The sequence below is a fragment of the Fundulus heteroclitus genome, chromosome 9 (assembly GCF_011125445.2).
Source record: "Fundulus heteroclitus isolate FHET01 chromosome 9, MU-UCD_Fhet_4.1, whole genome shotgun sequence".
Classification (NCBI taxonomy): domain Eukaryota; kingdom Metazoa; phylum Chordata; class Actinopteri; order Cyprinodontiformes; family Fundulidae; genus Fundulus; species Fundulus heteroclitus.
The window spans coordinates 30959062-30982277 of record NC_046369.1 but is presented as its reverse complement, the minus strand read 5'-3'; the positions used below and the strand labels follow the sequence as shown (position 1 = coordinate 30982277).

The following is a 23216-nucleotide window of genomic DNA, read 5'->3' as shown; positions in this document are numbered from 1 at the left end:
GTTCTAGAGCATCATAGCTCAGTTTGAATGGTTCCCCTTCAATCCTGTTGTTACCGAGTTTATTCGTTTTAAAAATCATATACTCATCTCGTTCCACTCTGTTCTATATTTGCCTTTTATTAAAAGTTTAAAAAAAATTCAAACAAGTTTGCAAAGAGATTTAATAGAGATGAACAGAAAATAAAGATACCACTTTTTGGGTTCAAGTCTTGTGTGTGCGCTTCATTTACGACATTCTAATATGGAAACGCTTGGATTACACAGAAAAACAAAGATTTATTTTTTTTTTTAATGTAAAACATTTGAGGTATAAAGATAAAGGAAAACAAATATACATAGGTTATTAGTGTACCCTTCCAGTGATTTAGAAAATATAAAGTTCAGGGCTGTAAAGCTCAGCCAAACGTATTGAACAGGTTTAAAGTTGGCACTGCAGAGACAGGAATACATGTGCTGTAGTTGAGAAACAGTTTCAGGACAGCCGCCACCATGATGCTGCTGGCGTCCCCGTTACCACTCCAGCTCCACTGGATACTTGCCAGTCAGACAGGCAGTGCAGTGGCCTACTCTCTTGGAGTTGTTCTCCTCTTGGAAGGAGGTGACTCCCTCCTGGACGGCGGATAAGAGCCCCTCCACGGTTAGATACTTGACGCTGTCGGCACCTATACAGCAGAGGTAGAACAACCAGACGTTTTGTGTTAAACTAAGTACAGCGCTGGTGGCATGGCTGCGTGCCGCACGTTAAGCCTCACCAATATGGCCGGCAATGTCCTTGAACTCTGGCTTGTTGGCAATGAGCTCCTCTTTGGTTGGGATGTTGATCCCCATGTAGCAGGGGAACTTGATGGGTGGAGACGCCACCCTGATATGGACCTGCACAGCAAAGCATCCAGTCAGAGTTCATTCAATATCAGTTTTTTAACATTACTGCACACTGAACTTAAATAGTGAATACTATTTATTGACTTTTTCTACTTCACACGCTTCAGTAACTCAGCAACAGACAGAATAGCCTTTTTGTGTTATGTTTCCTAATGGGTCTGCAGAATGAGACCGGCCTCAGTGAGATCTGCTGCACAGAAAACTTCTACATTTGCATTGTTTACAATAGAGGCAGCAATTTGAGTGTGAAATGGCCCAGGAGAAATCTGTGCAGACCGTGACGGTTATAGTGTTGGAAAACAATTACAAGCAGTCCGACTGCTGCTGCCATTTATTAAATTAACAAATAACTTCCTGTTTCTGTCGGCTCTGAATATGCTAATAATGCACCCAGCATGAAGTTTCTGTGTTAAACAAAGTTGGCCCTTTCTGTCCATCAGATGGTTAAATTTGTCAGGAGCTGATGGCCTGCAGCAGGAACACACGATCCACCCAGCATTGGAAACAAATTACTTCAAGTGCTTGAGAATGTGGCACTTGAAGGTCAGAGCGCAGGTTAACTGTGAAGTTGTCTCGCTTCATTTGCTGCGGTCCTGCCTGTGTTTAACAGCGACGCCGCTGGTCCAGCACAGGGTTGCTGCTGGGTCCTCACGCTTATAGTTAATAAACTCAGGTTTAGGCCTTGAAAAGTCCCTAGGTTTTTTTGTTTCATTGATCTTTCTACCATTACTTCTTGCTGGTTTTTTTTTTTTTAATTATTATACTGTACACATTTGTATAAATAGTCGTGTAGCATGTGTTGAGCGGGCTGTAATTCTGGCAGAGGAATTTGGGCTGAATAAACCAAAGCCAAACCTACAAAGCCCATACTTTAGGGAAGTATCGAGTCCCATCAGAAGGTACACATTCTTATAAAAACACTAGCTTAATGTTCTTTCTTGTTGGCTATTCACATTCTATTGTCATGCAAAAGAGTATATTTAACAAGGTTTAGCTTGAAGTGAAGCATATTAGAGGTTAGCTAAACCCTGTGGACGGTAATGGCTTTGCAGCTGGTTGTATGCTGGGTTTGACGGTGACCTGCAGCACTAAAAGAACTGGAGTCATACCAGAGCCAGAAACTAAAATGGATAAAGGCATATTTAACATGCTTAAGATATATTCCTGTCATTTTTTTTTAAAAACTCTTTAGAAAGCCTACAATGACTAAAATGCCAGTAAAACATTTCCCTTCTGTCCAGCTAAAAGTTAAGATTAGCTGCAAGTGCAACAGGCGTGAACACATCCATGCCTCTCCATCCATGCCTCTGCATTCATGCCCCCCCCCGCCCCCCCAGTCTGTAGCCGTTGCTACAGCTGCATGAGACCAACCTCAGTGGCACCAGCTTCTCGCAGCAGCTTAATGATGGGGGAGATGGTGTTGCCCCTGACGATGGAGTCGTCGATGAGCACCACGCGCTTCCCTGCAAAGTTGTCCGTCAGGACACCGAACTTCTTGGCCACTCCAAGCTGCCTCAGACGGGTGTTTGGTTGAATGAAGGTTCTGCCGACGTAGCGGTTCTTGCACAGAACCTCCGTATACGGGAGGCCAGACTGGGGGGGGGGGGACGACAGGGAGCCATACTTGTGAGTATCAACGTTCAGCGGCTCTGAGACGTCCCATCTTTGAGCAGACGACTGGAGGACAGACCTGCTGAGCGTAGCCCAGAGCGGCGGGCGTCGCAGACTCTGGCACAGTACTGACCAGGTCTACGTCTGTCGGCGCCTCTATGGCTAGCTGGCGACCACAGCGCTGCCTCACAGTGTACACCATCTGCCCTGGATTAACGTTAATATTCAGTAATACGGTTAGGATTGTGTTATGTGCAGCAGGTGTGTTATAAACGCTAAAATAGTCATACCTTCAAAAATGGAGTCTGGTCTGGCAAAATAAACGTACTCAAAGATGCAGAAGGCGGGCAGGTCTCCTTCGGGGCGAGGAACGAAGCTCAGAGACTTGACCCCATGCCTGGATATCTGAACAACTTCTCCTGGTAACACCTCTCTGTAATACCTAAGGTGGAGGTGAGGGTTAGAAACTCAATGCCATTCAGACAAGTTATAAAGAAGGATCAGAAACAACAAAGGTTACTTTGCTCCGATGGACTGGAAGCTGCAGGACTCTGATGACACCACCCACCCTTCAGTGTCTTCCTCTCCTGCTCCTGACCAGAGAGCAAAGAGTCAGGTTAATCATCCACCAGCGGCTGCCTGACCCCTGACATCAGCAGCCAGAGCGCTGATGAGGCTCCTTCTTTGTCAGAAAATCAGTTCTGAGAACCAGCGTCTGTTTATACCATGGAGACCATAAATAAAATGCATCCTTTAAAACATTCTGATCCAACATTAACGATCATGATGTGGCTTCCCACCAAAACGAGTTTCCTCAGCTGGCGCGCCGCTTTTCCGAGTTCCACAATACGAGCCCTCTGGATTCAACTTTCCAGACGAGCGCAAACAAACAGCAAAGAGTGTTCACATACCTGAACTGTGGAGCCTAGAGATGGGAACGAGCCGTCCGAGGCAGAGGGGCCGGTTTCCATAAGGGTCCCGCACTGCATAGATGACGTCTTTGAACATGATCAGCAGCGAGTACGACGTGGGCGTCTCCGACATGAGGTTTTTAATTCTGGGATGAAAAGAAACATGAAACCAGGTAGGGAAACAACGTAAAGTAGTGCACGTCCACAGCATCCAGACTTGGTAGTCACCTAGCAACCCAATCAGGCGAGTCCAGCTCCTCCATGGGTGGCGTCAGCGCCAGCAGGTGGGTGATGAGCTCGCTGTCAGAGCAGGTGGAGAGGCCCACTCCGTGGCGCATTACCTGCTCAGAAAGACTCGGTTATTATACAGAACGTAGCTGGTTCTAAATCCACATAAGGCCTAATCAGGGATTTAACGACTCGCTCTCAGCTTGGTTGTCACACAACCACCTTAAACTCAGACTCTGTCCTGTGCAGTGTGGCTCCAAACAACTTCAAATAAAACTTGGAATCAATTAAGTCAATTAAGTGTCTCAAACATCTTAAATGTGTTGCGTGTGTTTATATGCAGCTCTCGGAGTCAATCCTGTGGAGCGACGCCTTTTGCTGCAGCTACAAGTGGTTTAGGACCAACTGGACTTTTGTTCTGAAGCTGAAGACGTTTCACTTCCCAATAGTGTGGAGTTCCAAGGCCTCATTGAAGCTTAGGTCCACATGCAAATTCACCTGCAAATGATGGCCCCTCACAATGGAGAGTTGTTAGGCTCATCATTTGCCTGCCTGACAGCAGAAATGTTGTGGTCACATGTGTGGAGGTGTGAAGTGAGGTGAGAGTTGGCAGGAATCAAACCTATTGCTGTGTTGTAAGTTTTTGAAGGTTGAAACCTGAGCCCTCCTCCGCTGTTTAAAGTTGCTTTTTCTCACTTTACGCAAAGGGCTTCCTTTAGAATTATCTGTTTTCTCTGTCCAAAATGTGAACATCTTTGTCCTCAAAAGAATGTCCTTTGTCCTTGAGGTGCAGGTGGACGACTGGGTCTTGGCCAGAGGAGGGTTAGCTCTCCTGTGTGTGGAGAGGTTGTTTGGTTTCTCCAATATAAAGATCAGAACATTCCTCACTGCACTAAACCACATACACACCTCCACTCATCTTAAACTTGGGGGGAGGGGAGGGGGTTTGTCCTTAGGATGGACCAGCCTCTGTCTGAGGGTCCTGTTGGGTTTGAAATGTACCTCTTGTGTTTAGAGAAATTCATCCTGCAAACCAAAATGTCTACTCCAGACATTTTGAACTGAAAAAGCTTCCTGAATGAGAAGCAAAATGTCTTCAGCTTCAGATATTCCTTTACAAATTTAGCCCCTTATTTGTGAAATAGCTCAATTTTAATCAGACAGGATGGAGCGTGTCTCACCATCATTGTTCCAGTCTATCCACTGGTTCTCAGCTGGGCTCAGCTCTAGATTATGACTAGGCCATTCTCACAAGTGAACTTTGATCTAAACCACCTTATTGTAGCTCTGGCTGTTTGTTTTGGGTCCTTCCCTGCTGGAAGATGAAGGTCTATCCCTGTCTCGTCGTTTGTGTATAAAAAGCATAAAACTAGCTCTGAAAACTCTCCTTCCCCTTCACAATTATACACCACTTAGATTTAGTTTAGGGCTGGGGGATATGGCTTATACTGCTGGTGGTTTTCTTTTCTGTTAAAAGAGAGTTTTCCTCTCCACTGTCGCTTCATGCATGCTCAGTATGAGGGATTGCTGCAAAGCCATGGACAATGCAGACGACTGTCCCTGTGGCTCTACGCTCTTTCAGGAGGAGTTAATGCTGCTTGTCAAGACTTGATGCAACCTGCTGGGTTTCCTTAAGATAGGAAACTTTTGACCAATTTGTCTATATGATATGATTGAATTTGACTTTGGAAAGTGCCTTGAGATGACATGTTGTGAATTGGTGCTACATAAATAAAATATTAAAAATTAAATTTCAGATTTTATAATACCAAATCTGATTAAATTGATTTCCCCTACTTTTTGTTTCACAAAAGTAAATTAAAGAAATTCTATCAAAAACTTTTTATGTCAAGCATTTCATCTGAGAGTTGACCTGAATTCAAAGTGCAAGTAAATACTTGCATGCTTGTAAAACAAGATGGCGGCCATTGTGAACAATAAAAATATAACAAAATGTTTGCTGCTAGTGGTTTTACTTCACTCGTGGAACTTTAAATTAATAATAAAACAAAAAAAACAAGTAAATGATTAAATTAAAGCGCCTCATATTATGGTAAAAAAAGTTTTGTCTTTACAATACATCTTCCTAAGCATATATTCAGCATTGCATGCCATTATCTTCATGGAAGTCCAATCAGTTGACTTGCAAAAAAAAAAATCCCAATTTTCCTAAAAATGAAATCTTGAAAAAAAAATTGTAAATTCGGATAAATGGATTTATAAATAGATTTATCGCCCAGCCCTCGTCTGCCTTTCACATAAAATCCCAATAAGACACATTGAAGTCTGTATTTTTAAACTGAGAAAACACATTTTAAGAGCACAGGACAATTTCCCCATGACACTGTAAATGCCTATAGCTTCTAACTCTTAAAAACATCAACAGGGTGCACAGAGAGAAAAAGGGGGCACCGAAATGCAGCACACACCACCAACGCCGGCAGAGGGTCCTCCTCACCTTTTTGCGCAGGGCACGGGAATTAACCAGCTCTCCGTTGTGCGCCACGGCGATCCTGCCGTGCAGCGTATCCACCACAAAGGGCTGGCAGTTCTGCAGCTCCGACATCCCCGTCGTTGAATAGCGAGTGTGGCAGATGCCAAGGTTACCATAGCGCAGTTTGAGCAGAGCCTCTGGTGGGAACGCGCTGCTCACTAATCCCATGCCCTGAGAAATGCCAAGAGGGATCAGCGTTAGCACCGGCCGAAAAGCACTGGGTGACAGGCCAGCGTGTGGTGAAATCAGATGACAATTAGAGAGTGAAAAGGCCTCAAAATAAATCAGGAGAGGCCTGATGAGCCTTTCAAACCATTCTGTGTGAAATGCGTGTGTGTGTGTGTGTGTGTGCCTCAGTCACCTTGTGGCTTGTGTATATAGGAGGACTGGCTCCATTGCTTGTGACAACACCCGCACTTTCCTGACCTCTGAGGAAACAAAAAACAAAGAGAGAGAAATGGTCAATCACCAGCGTTAAGATGGAGTCATGATAAAAAGACTTCAAACAAGACCGGACATGCCCCAACGACCTCGTTTCTTCAGCTCTGCTGATGTGCCTTGAGGCAGATCAAACCAGTTTGACTTAAGTAACGAAGGAAAAAAAAAAAGGGGAGCCAGAGAAAAACAACAGAAGAGCTCCTCAGATGTGGAGCTGCCATTTATGGAGAGTCGCCTTGCTGCAGTTTCAGTCCATTTACCAAGCTGCTTCTCAGATTACACTTGAGCCCGCCCCCTCTGCACACAGCTTAAGCCAGTGGTGAGGCTGCTTTTCAGCGCGTAGGCGTTGCTTTCAGGCTTAACCGTCTGGTTGCCTAGGGAACCGGGCAGCAGAGACAGAAGAGGCCGAGGAAACGAAAGCGTTTCCAGGTCAGCTCAAACATGGAGAGAGGAGCAGAGAGACAAAGAGGGGAAGACAGGGAGGTGGTGGTGGAGGAGAGAGGCTCGAAGGAGAGGCCGTGGGGGGAGGCGGAGGCGCTGGCTCTCGTCTCAGTGTGGGAAGAGGTTGGAGCCCAGCATGGAGCAGAGAGCAGGGCCAGGTTCGAGTTGATTTCAGAGCGGCTGAGGCGGCTCAGCGTTGTGCGCAGCTGGAGGGAGTGTCAGGCTAAGAGCAGGAGTCTGGGGCTTCAGAGCGGCAGGGCTGACGCAGCAGCAGGCATGGCGGCTAGCTATGGCCCGGGACTGGACGGCCGGCCGGCGGAGACCGACTACCTTTCCTCCGTCTCAGTACCAATGAACGAAGGTAAATCTGGGTTTAACACAGACTCTAGCCCCGCCTCGAGCTTTTAGCTTTGTTGCAAGAACAAACAAGCGTGCTAAACAAGTTTTTTGCTCACTTACTCTAAAAACCGATGTCATTTCACAAACAACAGTTTAGATGAAGATGCAGGTATCTGTGCGTCTGCAGGAATAAAGGCCAGAATGCACCCCAGTCTTCCTCTCACGCCCAACGTGACTGAAGAAGGGGGCCGCCACTGGACGGACGACGAGGTGCGGGCGCTGCTGTGCGTCTGGGCCGACCAGCGCGTCCGGGAGCGCCTGAAGAGCACGCTGCGCAACAAGTGCATCTTCCAGGAGATGGCCCGCCAGATGCAGAGGAAGTACGGGGTGGTGCGCAACTGGAAGCAGTGCCGGACCAAGTACAAGAATCTGAAGTACGACTACAAGACGGCAAAGAGCGCCCACGCCGCGGCGGGCAGCAGCGCAGGAGGCCCTGGGAGGTACATGAGGTTTTTTGAAGAGGTGGAAGCCATCTTGCTCGACCAGGGACTGGAGAACGGGACCGAGGAGATGCAGAGGAGGCTGTACAGCGCAGACACGACAGCGGGGCGGCTGCAGACGCCGCCGGGCAACACGAGACTGCTGACCATGTCAGACAACGAGATCATCATTGAGATTGAAGATGGTAGGCCTCCGTGCAGCATTACGCGCCACGTGTCGCATTCAAGAGAATTCAGCTTTCTCCCTTTTATTTTCAGATGACAACAGTGACGAATATGATATCGATGGAGACATGGAGGCACAATGGAGAGGGACAGGTATGATCAGATGCTTTAAATTCAATGCGTAGTCTAATCTTCATACGGTCTGGAGCTTTAAAAAAAATGTATTTTAAATATGTATGGTCACACTTTAACTGAAATGTTTTACAGACATTTTCCATATGTTAAAATATTGGCGTTTTCAGACTTTATTCTCCATCACACTGTGAAACAGTTGGATCCATCCATCCAACAACCATCCACTTATGACCATTTGCTCATCCCTCCATTCATCCATCCTCCGTGATGTATTCAACTGTCCATTAGCCCTCCGTGTACACACCATGTCCATTTATCCAAGTCTACCATGATTTACCCATCCGCCTATTCATTATCCAGCTAGCCATCCATTTGTCCTTTGATCATTTATCAAGGAAAGTATTCTTCCATTCATTTGTCTATTATCTTTTAATCAATCCATACAATGATCCGTTCATTATCCATATGTCCACGATCCATCAATGCGTGTGTCAAATGTCTTTTAATCTTTCCACAACCCTCCATCCATTCACTGAATACCCATTCATCCACCAAGCATCCATCTGACTGTTATCCATCCATCCACTATGTCATCATCCCAATGTGTTCGCAGGTTCCATATTCATTGTATCCTCTGTATCTGTCATAATTTAGGATTTATACTTTAAAAGTTGGGTTAAAAAAAAAGGGACCAAGAACCCCAGTTAATGATGGAATATAGACATGGTGAATGTGTATGAATCCTGAATTTAAAAAGACTACTTCCTCTACTCTTCTTCACCACAGAGGCCCACTTGACACAAGCAGACTCGCCCAGCTCGGACCAGTTCCAAGTGGTCACGGTGTCGGACACCGGCCGCAACTGGAGCGACCAAGAGGTGCAAGCCCTCATCCAGGTGTGGTCCGACGAACGCGTGTGCAGACAGCTGGAGAGCTCGACCAGAAAGAGGGACATCTTCGTGCAGATCTCCAACAGGCTCATGCAGCAGGGCATTGAGCGGGACTGGAAGCAGTGCCACACCAAGTACAAGAACCTCAAGTACCTCTACCGCTCCCTCCAGAGGGGCAAGACGGACGAAGCGGAGCGGAAACACCTCATGAGGTTCTATGACGAGGTGGACGCCATCATGACGCACCGTCCCAACGGCTCGCTGCGTGGCGCGGGCGACGCTGCGGTTTCGCAGGGCTGTGAGGAAAACCGTCGGGTCGACGTATGTTTGGCAAAGACGAACAGAGGAGCGGCCGTGGAGGAGAAAACCTGTCGTTCTGATCCCGTCACGGTCACAAGCAATGAAGACCCCAGGCTGCAAGGAACCAAGGAGCACCAGCCGGATCAACATCAGGCCCTGAAGAGTGAGCCAATCATAATTTGTCTATTTACTATTAACAGGCCTTTTATTCTTTAGCTAATACGGGAAAAAAGAGACTTAAGCCAACCATAGACACAGGGTTTTACTTTACTCTCTATATCTTTATCTGTCATTATCTTCCTAGATCAAAATTTTCACATCACGTTGCTCTAATGAACTTATTTTAACATTCACGGGATAGAGTGCCAGTTTCTGAATACCAGGAGATACATTCAAGATGGTTAGCCTGAAAAGCATGACTTAACTTTTATCTTTAATAAGTACTGTTGTACTGATTTCATTTTTTGTTGGGTTTTGTTGCTGCGTGGTGTTTGCAGGCCCCTCTGAGACTCTGGCGGGAAAAGACAGCAACTTTTCAGCAAACAGGGGAACGAAGAGAAAAGCTGCGGATCAAGGTTTGTCCAATTCCCTTTTCTCTGACCGCTGAGCATGTCACCTGATGTCTCCGAATGAGGGAGGTCTCAGTCCCTCTATAATGCCCTTATCTGATAATGAGATTACAGATAAGGACACGGCTGTGACAAAACACACAATGCTAGATTAGGTCGAGAGTGATGCAAATTATGTACGGGAGACAGTAATTCTCATGCAATAGCACAATAGAGAAATAACAGATCGTTAAAAGACATCACAGCATGCCCGTGTTTTGACTTTCAGACTCCACGCACCAGAAACCAGCAAAACAACCGAACACGGGCCGCGACTCTGCTAGTCAGGTGGAGGCCCAGTGCAAAGAGGAGCAGGAGCACGTTCCCATATTAAGGATCAAATCTGTGTGCTCCATGGCCCACTCCAATCCACCCCCGAGAACACAGGTAATGTGTTGGAGATCAGTGTCTCCTAGGGCTGCACAATTAATCGCATTTTCAATATAACCGCAATTTAAAAAAAAAAGCAATTTCCAAATCGCACAGGTCTGTAATTTTTGGCTATATAACAATTAGTGAATCAGATGCATCCTTTAGGTGCTGGTAAAATGTTTAAAGTGGGTTTGCCTCCACATGGAAGGGAAGAGAGATGCAGCAGTGAGATAATCTAATTTTATTACTTGTTTTAGAGTTTATATAATTATACTTTTTACCAGAGACTTTCAGGAATCTCACCACAGCATTAAGTACCGGTCAATCAGTTTAATACATAGACTTGCTTGTTAGTTGCTCTTTATGTTCAACAATGATTGATGTCCAAATCAATTAAAAGCTGTTCTCTTGAATAATATTCTGATTGATAAAAACATTAAAAGTTGTTGTTTTAAATAGTCCTTGTTTACAAACTTCTTTATCTAGAGGCCATTTTTGTTGCTTGTGGTTAATGCAGAGAAAAGTCTAAATCAAATCGCAATTTTAGTTGAAATATATCGTAGTCAGAACGCAATCATTTCTGCTCCGAGTTTAGATGCAGTGGCTCTTTTAGCACCTGATCTGCACAGTGATGAAACAGATTGATTTGTTGTTTGTATATGTTTAAAAAGACATGATAAATTAAACTGAAAAAAATATAATCGCATTAAATCCTAATCGCAATATTAAGATAAAAAAAAAGAAAATCAAGGTTAGATATTTTCCAAAATTGTTCAGCCCGTGTCGCCTAGAGGAAAAACAGCCTGATATCTAACAGGCGCCCAACCAAATCCCACCAACTTCCAACTTGCTTTAATAACTAACCTAAATTGTTGCTTTTCCTAAAAAAAAGCATGACCCTTGACACAGCCTTGATTTTTTTTTTTGCTATGTACTTAAAAGCAAACCTTTGTGTATGAGACTGTTGGGGAGATGTATATAGGGCAGGCCTTAGGTTCTATTTTTACACAGAAACGTTCTCCAGCTCTACAGACGTGATTTTAAGAGCATCAATTCCATTTTTTTCTCTCATTGCCTAAAATATAACAAAGGGCTGGACGATAATTAATTCAATAACGATATATATCGATCGACAGACGTGTGGTTCAATAGAGAAAAAGGGGTCAATAAAAAGTTCAATAGCAGAACAGTTTTCCATCCTTCTGTATTCTAGCCTATCATGTAGGTTAATACTAACCTGACAACAGCCAGCTGTATGTATCGCTCCGCCTAGCTCCACTCACATACATCTGGGACACCGCCATAGGCATTGCCTTTACTGAAGGCTGGGCCTTATCAAAACTCCTTGCATATGATTGGATAAGCCACTTGTCTGTCATCTTTATCAACGTGCTATTTCAACCACTCACACCGAAGCTAACCCGTGACGCTGATGAGACCGACGCCGGAAAAAAAAAACCTTTTTTTTTTTTTTTTATGTGTTTGCGGCTCTAGTGCAGGGTTTCCCGCAGCGCTATCTTGGCGAGGCGGCCGCGGAAAACGTGTCGTCCACCCCCCCCCGCTCCGCGGAGTGTTTTTTCCAACACTTAAAGTTTTGGTTGAATAATGGGTTGTGTTTGATGCCGGTGTTCTTTAAGAACAGATCATTAAGCAACAGCATAAAACCGCCAGGGCCGCTGCTCCTAAATATATATGTTTAGAATTTTTTGATAATTATCAATATTGTTCAATATGATTTCTATTTTATGGATATGCTGTTTTTATCCATATCGTCCAGCCCTAATATAACATGTAATTTTTGAGACTGTTATTCACTAAAATTATTGAAATTTAAATCACGTATAGTAATTTGTAAATGCAGTGTTAAAACTAACATTTAGCTAAACCTTTGGATTAAAATATAACTGAAAATGTTGTTTCTGCCAACAAGGATTCCTATTGATAGTGTCCGGCAGAGAACGATAAGGCTGATAATATCTACTTAGTAAAGTTTAAGAACTGTCCAAAAAAAAGAAAAGAGAAAATTACCTGATCATTGAAATGATACCTGAAATGGCTTATTTGGGAATGCATCTGATCATCTCTAACTTATTTAGACTGTTGGGCTACATCTGTATTTCTATACTAAAAACAGATTCAAGTCTGTAACATTTTATTTGTTAATCAAAAACCTATTTTATTTTCCGGGTTGTTGTTTTTTTGACTTGGACACAAGCCAGGTGACCAAAACGATACTACTACAAGGTGGAAGTGAAATAAATGTATTTAAGCAAGTCAATAAAAAAATGCAAGAATTTATTAATTAATTTAAAGAAACTACCCAGCAGTGACAAAAGCCCAGCTGGGTAGTGAAGTAAAGATTTCAATACAATGCTTTTGTAAGTGCACTGAACAAAAAAAAAACAAAAACATTTGGCTCAATAGCATTAGCCAGTATGTTTCCTCTTACAGCTCTTTAGCATAGAAACCATGTGAGGTCCCTTATTGGTGCTAAGAAGCTATTAGGAATCCCAGAATCTTTAGCGTGACATGACGTATAAACACAGTCCACCTCACAGAAATTAAAGGTGCATAGCCACATTATTTGACTTTTACACTTTGACTAACGTACGCCCTGTGCAAGTCAGTATCGTACTCTCCAGTTTAAAACAGACCAGACCAATCACAGCACAGGAGGCGGGACTTTATGATGCGGCAGAATTACCCGTAACGCAGCAGCACTTTTCTGTAACCATAAAGGTAGATACATATGGAGATTTGTGTTGCTCAGTGCCTTGGAAAATTAATAAAGTACATGCGAGTACACCAGGTATCCCCAGACTTTTTTTTTTCCATTTCCTGGAGAGTTTGCTTGATGGCATGACGTGTTGTGGACTACAAATTACAAAAACAGAGCGCGTCGCTTCAAGTTTTTTTTTTACGTCACAGCCATAGTTATCCGATTGGGTCTAACGTGTTGGCGCTGACCCCGTTAGTTACACCTTTGCAATCGGGCTCTACCAGCTGTTTTTCAGACTGATATGCTGTGATATGCCTTTGTTGTCAATAGCAAATAAGATCGATAATGTAACAGTGTAACAGCAAAGTTTTAAATCAAAGGAAGCAATACAATGTATATTTACATGTTATACAACCACTAATCTAGAATGAGCCATTCAGCAATGGATCTGACCCTGTCAAGGAGAGTTTTTCAGAAGGGTATGGAGCTAAAACAGTGACAGCTTCTAGCGACATTGAAAAGAGATTTGGCATTGCAAAAATCAAACATTAAAAAAAAATTAAACATTGAAAAATTACTTACAATGACATCAAAAAAAGAGAGCTGGCATTGAAAAGTCAAACATTGTTAGAAAGTTAAAAGTTATGATGATATTTTCATTATTTCAGTGTCACTACTGCAGAGCTCCTTCAGCTACCATGTCACTACAAGCTGGCACTGTTTTGCCGTCAGGGGGCGGGGCTAAATTAAAGGCCCCTTCATGGGCCATCAGTTTTTCCAGTACTCATCATCATCTACCGACTGTCACTGGGTTAGCTCCACAGACATATATACGTAGACGCCTCATTGGGCGCAGGTTTGCACGTCGACATCACGGCCATATTGTATATGGCAGAACGTAGTGAACGTCTATGTTCCCTGTATATATGTTCTAAGTATTTAGATATAAATATATAGATGGAGCTTATAATACTTGTAAAGAAATATATATAGATTAATTGATAGAGATGGCAGAACAGAGAGCTGTTGATCGATGCTTTTAGATATAGATGTGCATATATAGATTTTGAAGTATTATAAATAAATAGGTGTGTATATATATATATATATATAAATAAATGTATGTGTGTGTGTGTGTGTTATGAATAGAAAAAAATCAATGGGTTAAATCTAAACATTGTGGTCTTCATTATTTTATAAAACCGTGGGAACCTTTGAAGATCTGGTATACACACAGATTAGAAACAGACTTTTTGGAGGAGTATTAAAGAAACAAAATTACCAATATAAGAAATAAGTCATAGGAGAATAAAGTAAAAAAATAAAGATAAAAGTGGTAATATTATGAGAAAAACGTCATATTATGAGAATTAAGGGGGAACATTTCCAGAATAGTCACAATTTGAAGAACTATTTCAGTCCTGGACTAATAGGGCCAGGTTAGATTCTTTTATTTTTATTCTTTACGAGAATAAAGTCAGGACAATGAAGCCAAAGGGATACAAAAATAAACTCCTAATATTACAAAAATAAAAGTATTACGAATATAAAGTATATCCTGAGATTAAAGTCCCTGTGATACTGTTTAAGTGTCTGAGTTTAACAGCAGATTCACCACATTCAACATGGCGGACGCTCTGACTCATCCGCAGCATAGGCAGAACCTGCCCAACGAGGTGTCTACGTCTATAATGTCTATGGTTAGCTCCATGACACTACAATCTTTAGCTGTATAACCTAATGAAGATAATATTAATGAAAATAATACCCTTTCTTCTAGGCGAGCAGCGGTATTTGACTGGAGCTTCCATAAAATCACGGCAGGTAGATCATGAGTAAAATGAGAATATCATTATAAGTTTTTACTTTCTAACAATGTTTGACTTTTCAATGTCTCATTTTTCAAAGCCAACTGTCTTTTTCGACGTCATTTCAAGTGATTTTTCAATGTCTCATTTTGCAATGTTTGATTTCACAATGCCAAGCCTCTTTTCAATGTCGCAGCAAGCTGTCACTGTTTTAGCTCCATAGAGGGCAGCCCGCATGGAGCATCTATACACGCAAAGTGCTGTATATTGTCCTGGAAAATCACGTATCTCAAATTAAGCTAACACTTTGGTCGAAACTTACACGGTGCTGCTTTAAAAAAAAAAGAAGACACGAGTAGCTTTAAATATTTCGAGCTTTACTTTCTACCTTTAAATATTGATTGGAAATCAAAACGTCACAAAGACGCTCACCTGACTCAAGTGATTGGACAGTTTGAATGTAGAAAATATTGATGTTTTCTCAAGCTTAAGAAGGAAAAGTTTAGGAACCGTGCTGCCATTGGTTTTCCCCCCTTCCTGAACTTGGACACAAAAATAGTCATTAGCCAAAAGTTATCCGCCTTTCCTCATAGCGATACTCACCTGTGCTGTAACGCCACCAGTCCCAGAGTGAGGACCTGAGCCACTTCCAGCTGCGTGGGCCACTCTCCGGCGGCCACGCAGCCGAAAACCCCGCACTCCTCCCCTATACCGGACTCCTCGAACTCCATGCTGCCCCGCTCTCTCAGACTCCTCCGGTTTTAGCCCCGTTAACCCGACCGACGGTCTCGTGCCCGATTGCCTCGTTGCGCGCAATCTCCAGGCGCGTGCGCGTGCACCGTTGAGTGAACACGTGCTTTGTGTCTGACACAAGGCGGCGAACAAAAACTGGTCACCTGACAGTTAACTCGCCATCACGAGTAGGAAAAACACTAATTCAATAAGTGGGGGGGAAAAGTTGATACGGTTTTCACCAGAGAAAATGACGCGCTGACTCTTATCATGAACGCATCACCCGGGATTTGATCAGAAACACAACTAGTTGCACTTTTCTTGCTCGCAAGACCCGCGGTCTCATCTCGATCGAGTTTGCAGATCGATTCTCTTATCCAACTAAAAAAATGGTGGCACTCCAACCTATTTCCCCGTGTTAAAAAAAATATTTGTTGGAGCATCCTGAACCCATGTGATTGCAGCACGCCGCTGTGATTGGCTGAGGGAGTTTGTTGAGTGATGCGATTGGCTAACGGCGGACGTAAGACTCCGCTCGCTTTCCTCCCCTCTCCTGCTGCATGCCTGCCTGCGCGCCTCCCTGCTGCTGCCCCTGACAACTTTCTTTGGTGCGTCTTTCAGGACAGTTTGGTCTCCACCGACACCATGGCTTCCAGTACAGGTAACTGCACGAAAATTAATTCATGCTTTAGTGGTTAAAAACCCCCAAAACAAACCATTGTTAGATTTCTCTTTTCACCGTTTGCTTTCTGTGCGCGCTTCCAGAGCTGAACATCGGCCAGAAGCTCAATGAGGGGAAGACGAAGCAGATTTTCGAGCTGGCGGACCAGCCCGGCCTGGTTCTGGTGCAGTCCAAAGACCAGATCACCGCAGGGAATGCCGTGAGAAAGGATCAGATGGAGGGCAAGGCTGCCATTGCCAACAAGACGACGTGCTGCGTGTTCAAACTGCTCCAGGAATCTGGTGAGGACTCGGTGAAGTTTGTAAAAGCCGTTCGAGCCGCTGCAGGGGCAGAGGTGTCAAGTAAAAATGCGGTTGTACCCTTTAAAAGGGTCACATTATTGGTACCAAACTCATCCAAGCGTGAGTGATCCTGATGAAGACCAGAGGTCAGTAAGTGAGGCTGCATTGCACCCGTTTGCCCTCAGTAAATATCTATCTATAAAAACAAGGTACACCGATGAGTGAATTCAGTCTTTCTTTCTTTTTTAAATACCTTTATGCAGAAGTAATTGGCTAATTTGCAGCCATGTGCGTCCTGAGTTTGGTGTGTGTGAAGCAGGGAGGTCGGTCTTGTGACTTTCTTCTCATAATTCACCAGAACTTGGCCAACCACATTCCAATTTACCACAATTAAATTTAGGCTTGAAGTCTGTCTTTAAATTGCTGCTGGCATTTTGAAGATCTCTCTGTTATACAAACATTTGTGCAGTGTTGCTGGAGCTGCTTGATTTTAATCAATGCTTCTAACCACTAGAAAGCCTGGATGTCGATTTAGTGTTTTTTTTTTTTTAAATAAGTTAAGAATGGTAAAAGAAGAGAGAATTTTTCACCCCTAGAGTTGCATCCAGCCATCCATTATTCTGTTTTTCTCCTCGTCCATTCTTGTGAACATCCATCCCACGCACACATCTAGCCATAAATCCATCATTCTGTTTCTCTGTTCGTTCATCAGCCTATCCTTCCATCTGCTAATCCATCCATCCTTCCCTTTGTGTGACCGTACTGTACATTCAGGTGTGGATTCATCTGTCCATCCATGAACCCGACATTCAGTTTTTTAAGCATGCTTCCATCCATCTAGCCCTCTACATATTGGCCAATCAGAATGATCCATCTGTACAGCCCCACCATCCACCCATCCCTCCATTCATTGGTTTGGCCATACAACTATAGAATTTGAATCTTGATGCAAATATCTGCACTGAATTAATTGTGAACTTTAATAATTGTATCTGGGGAAAAAAAAAAACATGGTAAAGAAAAGAGTGAGAACTGTTGTATTTGAGAAAACGTGTGGAACCCTTATTGTGTGTTTTTTTTAATAGTTATTTTTGTTCGGGCGTGTTGAACACCTGCCTCGTTTTCCAGGCATTAAGACGGCCTTTGTGAAGCAGCATTCGGAGACTGCGTTCATCGCTGCCCGCTGTGAGATGATTCCCATCGAGTGGGTGTGTCGCAGGGTGGCAACCGGGTCCTTCCTGAAGAGAAACCCGGGCGTCAAAGAGGGTTACCGCTTCACCCCGCTGAAGATGGAGATGTTCTTCAAGGTAAGCGTGGAGGGTCTCGGTGATTTGAAACGAGTCATTACTAAACGGGTATGAGCTCAGTGACTGCGCTCCCTCTTTCTCAGGATGACGCCAACAACGACCCTCAGTGGTCCGAGGAGCAGCTGCTGGCGGCCAAGTTCAGCCTGGCCGGGCTCGCCATCGGTCAGTGTGAGGTGGACGTCATGAACCGCAGCACCGTGGCCATCTTTGAGATTCTGGAAAAGGCTTGGGCTACTCAGAACTGCACGCTGGTGGACATGAAGGCATGTGGTCCTGTGTCGCCCTCTGCTGGTCACTCACGCTGCCCAACAGCACAACTTGAATTTTTTTTATTTAACTTTTGTAGATCGAGTTTGGCGTGAACGTGAAGACGGCGGAGATCGTCCTCGCCGACGTCATCGACAACGACTCTTGGAGGCTGTGGCCGGCTGGAGATCGGAGCCAGCAGAAAGATAAGCAGGTCAGGGATTATAATCGCCTGTGTGTTGTTTTAATGTGTTTTCACACATTTGAGCTGTAAAGAATAAAAAAAGTTGATCTTTGTCTTTCCAGGTGTACCGAGACCTGAAGGAAGTTACTCCTGAAGCAATGCAGATGGTGAAGAGGAACTTTGAGTGGGTTTCTGAAAGGGTCCAGGTATGATTTATATTTCTTATCATTCATAACTTTCTGTTATGAATGCTTCCTTTTTTTTTTTTTTTTTTTTTTTTTTTTTTTTTTTTTTTTTCCCCCGTCTCCTGAGCTCGTCTGCAGCGTGCTTAATGTGTGAATTTGTCCCTGCATCATCTGTAGCTCCTCCTGGAGCCCCATGCCAGCGGCAGGGTGGTGGTTCTGATGGGCTCCACCTCTGACATGGCTCACTGTGAAAAAATCAAGAAGGCCTGTACTTCCTATGGACTCCCCTGCATCCTGAGGGTCACCTCTGCCCACAAAGGCCCAGATGAGACCCTCCGTATAAAAGCAGAATATGAAGGTGTGCATTTATTTATTTTTTTAAGATAAGCTGGTAACTTATCTCCCCATTCCTCATCTTTATGTGCATCTTTTTTTTTCTCAGGTGATGGGGTCCCCACCATATTTGTAGCTGTGGCCGGCAGGAGTAACGGCCTGGGGCCGGTGATGTCTGGAAACACTGCTTATCCCGTCATCAACTGCCCCCCTCTCACTCCAGACTGGGGAGCACAGGATATCTGGTCATCCCTCCGTTTGCCGAGTGGTGAGCGGAGCTCTTGGTGTCCTTGTTTGCTCCACCTCTAGTCGGAGTCGAGCCGCCACAGCCGCTAAGCTCTCCTTTGTGTTTCCATGTCCTCCACAGGCCTGGGCTGCTCCACGATCCTCTCTCCTGATGCCGCGGCTCAGTTTGCGGCCCAGATCGTCGGCTTGAGCAACCACCTGGTGTGGTGCAAGCTGAGGGCCTCCATGCTCAACACATGGGTGTCTCTCAAGCTGGCTGACCAAAAACTACAGGCCTGCAGCCTCTAAGTAGCTTAGACCAACGTGTGCCCTACACCCACACCATGCCTTTGTTTGCCCTTTAACTGTAGACGTTCCTTAGTCATTCCATTAAAACAAAAAGAAAGAATAAAAGCCTCGTCTTGTCTGTTTAATCCGACCAACTTATAAATAGGAAGGTGCATAATTGTAAAGCACGAGGAACATAATGTTTTTTTTATTTTCCAAATAAAAAGATGCACTGGAAAAGGTCAGAGAAGGAATGTAGAGCATTACAACATATGAAGGTTTTTTTTGGCGTTGTCTGTGTAATTTCACTCTGCAGATGGTTATTAACCATATTTTATAAAAGGTTGAAAGAAAACTATAACACAAAGACCACTGTGCTGCGAAAGCATTTATAACATTTAAACTGGTGTAGCCACAAACCTTACTGTATTCAGGTTGGTGCATCATCCAAGCCCATTGGAAATTATTTAGAATTTCACGAGTGTTTTTCTGCACAGCCTTTTCGGGAGTCAGTTGTGCACATCTAGAGATGCTTCATATCTTTCTTTGCAAAATGGCTCAAGCTTAGATTGCAGAGTGTTTGTAAACCTACATTTTTGTGCACTGTAAGTAATTTTCCTGTAAAATAACAGTAAAGAGCTGGCAGCAGAGACGCCAGCTCTTTACTGTTATTTTTACGGTATTCATCCGTAAATTGATTTTACAGTACTAGACCGTAAACCAGAAATACGGTATTTTTCGGTATTTATATGAGTTACGGTAAAAAGCTGGCAGCTAGGACACCAGCAATATACTGTAATTTTAGGGTTTTCATACCGTAAATTGACTTTACAGTAGTAGTCTGTTTTCTCACTGTTCAATGATTTCACAGTCTAATACAGTAAAAAATAACTGCATCATATTTCTATTATTTGGAAATTACAATAATATTCTGTTTAAGTTTACTGTACAATAATTCAGTTTAGCAGTTTCCTAAAATATCAACCTTGAATACATGCAATCAATATAAGAACTTAATTGTTCTACGGACAGTTGCTCAAGCATTATTATGAATGTTGTGCAAAATAAGCAATAAAATCAAAGAGAATCAAAATAATTTATTTCAAAAGGCAATATAATACTGAATACTGCTACTTTCAAAAAAAAATAACAGAAAATAAACCCTGTTGGGTGGTGCTGACAAGATATTTCGAGTAGTAAACAGAGACAGCTGACTTTGAGCCAATGTCAATATTATTTAACATTGTCTTTAACACATAAGTTTGAACACTTGTTCAATAACACAATAGGTCTAAGAAAAAGACCAACACAACAAATACAGAGGAAATAAAAGTTTAAACATTATTAAGACTACTTCAAAGTAGGAACATTAAGAGCTTTTTGGTAAAAACGTTCAGCAAAACAGCATGTGTTTTTCCTCTTAAAATAGTCCAGTGAGATAGATTAAAATTTCCTCTAAACTACACTTAAAAGATGTATATTGTGTAATCTGCAATGTATTTTCAGATGTCTGTGAAAATGCAGAATACTGTATGCAGAATTGACAACATTTGGAAAACAAACGTAAGAACATTTTGAAAAAGTGCATCAAGGCCTTTTCAAAACTATTATAGTACAGTTAGAACGTGGATTTATACATCATTACATTACATATGGATAAAAGAGAACATTTAGGGAAGAAACTGTACTTTACTTCTTAAAGTAGTCCTATGAGGTAGTAGTAGTAGTAGTCCGGGGAATGTGGGTGGGTGTGAACCACCCTGATTCAAATCTTGTGGATCCAGGAGAGATGTTCAGTTTGTTAGGCGCTGTTCCTCTGCAGCATTATTCCAGTGGAGCCACTGTCAAACAATAACAAACAAATATTATACAATCAGGAATGTACAATATACTCTCCAAGCTAATGCTTATTAAACTGATAAACTCTTGTGGCTTAATGTGGCAATGCCAGATTGTCAAAACAACACATGGACAGACAGCAAGATTACGGAGAACTCACCGATCTATATGAAGTCCCATTCAAAGTCAAGGAGTTTCTTCAGGAGCATGGAGACATGTGTGTTGACTGTGGAAGACTTCTTCTGGACGATCACACCTTTCTTCTTGGAGACAACCATCCCCCTTTTGGCCTTTGTCCCTCTCTCTGGATTTATACCAATGAAGCGCCTAAAATTGTCAAAATAGTCTAAGCTCAGAGTGGAGTAAAGTGACATCAAATGGAATTCTAATAAGGTCTTAGTCCAATACCGTGTGTGTGTGTGTGTGTGTGTGTGTGTGTGTGTGTGTGTGTGTGTGTGCGTGCATGTGTGCGTGCATGTTGTGGTTTCAAAATAATTTTAATGATGACAAGGAATAAAGGAGTTTTTACCTCTGAATGAATTCCAAAATACAGACTGCCTCTTATTGATACTGAAGGTTGAATATGTTATAGATTGCAAAGACAGCAATCTGCTAAAACGCACTTAAGTAGGTCTAACTACACGTTTGTTATTTCTGTAAGTGTGAGACTTAAATGTTGAAAATCTTTGGAAAGTCTGACTGCAATCTGCTAAAACGCACTTAAAAGTTAAATTAGGTGTATTTTTATGAATCCTCATGTGCCTTACGTATGCCACTATTGTGGCACAGTTATGACAACAGATCTGACAAGTCTTGATTACAGTAAAATATGTCAAGCAGGAAGAAAATTTCTGGCTGCTTTTTGGTGCCACCGTATCAGTCTTAACACTGAAATGTTTAACCTTAACTGAGGTACAATGTTAAGATTATGAAAGAAAAGCCACAGCTGGTGCAAAACAGTTTGACATATCACAGAGTTGGGATAACTAACGTTAGAATATGTGAAGCACACATTGACAGAGAAATAAACAAAATGTATAAAGTTAAATGTCTAGAAAGTCAAGATTTTCACAACAAATTTTAAATGGAAAATAAACCCTACAAGCCAAGAGGATTCAAGTGTCTTTTTTAACTGAATTGTAAAACAAACTTCATTAAGAGTTGACACAAACAAAATAAAATTCACCAAGACTATAGCCTACCTCTAGGTGATGCTGACTTGGTTGAAATAAATCCTTAACCGCGGGACAACGTATTCAAGTAACTTAATTTAATGCTACTTTACTGCTTGCTCCACTTGTCAATGTTGACCTCTCGTTAACAAGTGCTGCTCCTCGAATGCAGACGCTGCGGTAATGTGAGCTGTCGTCCGGCTACTGTATATTATAGGTAACCAAGATTTAACAACAACAACAAAATAGTAGAGTAATAGAGTAGGAATATAGTAGAATATTCAAATCTAAGCATCACTGATAGCTTACATATAGCCTAGCTAGACAAACTCCTGAGCGTTAGCCTATATCAACCATTCTTGGCAATATAAACAAAATAGCAAACCCAGAGGCAAAGAAAAAAGATTTTGATTTACGTACCGTTACATCTTTTAGCTGAAAGACCATAATCGTTGTGATGAAGACAGATGGTGGCACATTGTGTGCTCTGCAGTCGTCTTCTGGAAATTTTCCGGAAAATACTGTAGTATCCCGTTATTTAAAACAGCCGCATACCGTTTACGGCCTCTGTCCTGTTGCTCCAAGTTAAGAAGCCCACAATGCATTGCTTACTACAGTACTGAACTGTTAAACATGAAAACAGTATTTTAGTGTTGAAAAATGGCTGTAAATTTACAGCAATTGCTTACAGTGTGCCTGAGATTCTTATTTTGGCCTGACTGGGCCATTTAAATGCGTGGATATGCTTTGGACCAGACCATCCTGTGTAGTGCCTCTGGCTGTATGTTTAAGGTTGTCCAGCTGGAAACTGAGTCTCTGGCATAATCTCAGGTCTTTTGAAGCTTAAAACAAAAGCTTTCCTCCAGGGTTGCCCTGTATTTGGTTCCATCCATCCTCCCAT

The 23216-nt window shown here is 42.9% G+C and overlaps 2 protein-coding genes across 5 annotated transcripts; one reads left to right on the top strand and one right to left on the bottom strand.

Annotated features, from left to right (window-relative positions):
* Window positions 1-144: 144 nt before the first annotated feature.
* ppat (phosphoribosyl pyrophosphate amidotransferase) lies at window positions 145-16310 on the bottom strand. Of its 4 annotated transcripts, none has more exons than XM_036141471.1 (11): window positions 16290-16310; window positions 6488-6554; window positions 6091-6297; window positions 3633-3745; window positions 3405-3550; window positions 3014-3086; window positions 2784-2935; window positions 2573-2700; window positions 2254-2475; window positions 753-873; window positions 145-662 (listed from the first exon to the last, which is right to left on the bottom strand). In XM_036141471.1, exons 3-11 carry the CDS (start codon window positions 6292-6294, stop codon window positions 511-513), a joined length of 1311 nt encoding a protein of 436 aa, XP_035997364.1. In that variant the 5' UTR covers window positions 6295-6297; window positions 6488-6554; window positions 16290-16310; the 3' UTR covers window positions 145-510. The 4 variants fall into 4 exon arrangements, with proteins under 4 accessions (XP_035997364.1, XP_021174108.2, XP_012721866.2 ...); XM_021318433.2 differs by lacking the exon at window positions 16290-16310 and adding an exon at window positions 15445-16039 and having other exon boundaries at window positions 3014-3080; XM_012866412.3 differs by lacking the exon at window positions 16290-16310 and adding an exon at window positions 15445-16038.
* paics (phosphoribosylaminoimidazole carboxylase, phosphoribosylaminoimidazole succinocarboxamide synthetase) lies at window positions 6992-19430 on the top strand. Its single transcript, XM_012866413.3, has 15 exons — window positions 6992-7366; window positions 7532-8029; window positions 8103-8162; window positions 8931-9497; window positions 9832-9909; window positions 10172-10329; window positions 16195-16234; window positions 16339-16536; window positions 17665-17843; window positions 17927-18106; window positions 18190-18303; window positions 18396-18479; window positions 18636-18816; window positions 18901-19059; window positions 19159-19430. The coding sequence occupies exons 1-15, from the start codon at window positions 7006-7008 to the stop codon at window positions 19323-19325; spliced, it is 3024 nt and encodes a 1007-aa protein (XP_012721867.3). The 5' UTR covers window positions 6992-7005; the 3' UTR covers window positions 19326-19430.
* The last annotated feature ends 3786 nt before the right edge of the window (window positions 19431-23216 follow it).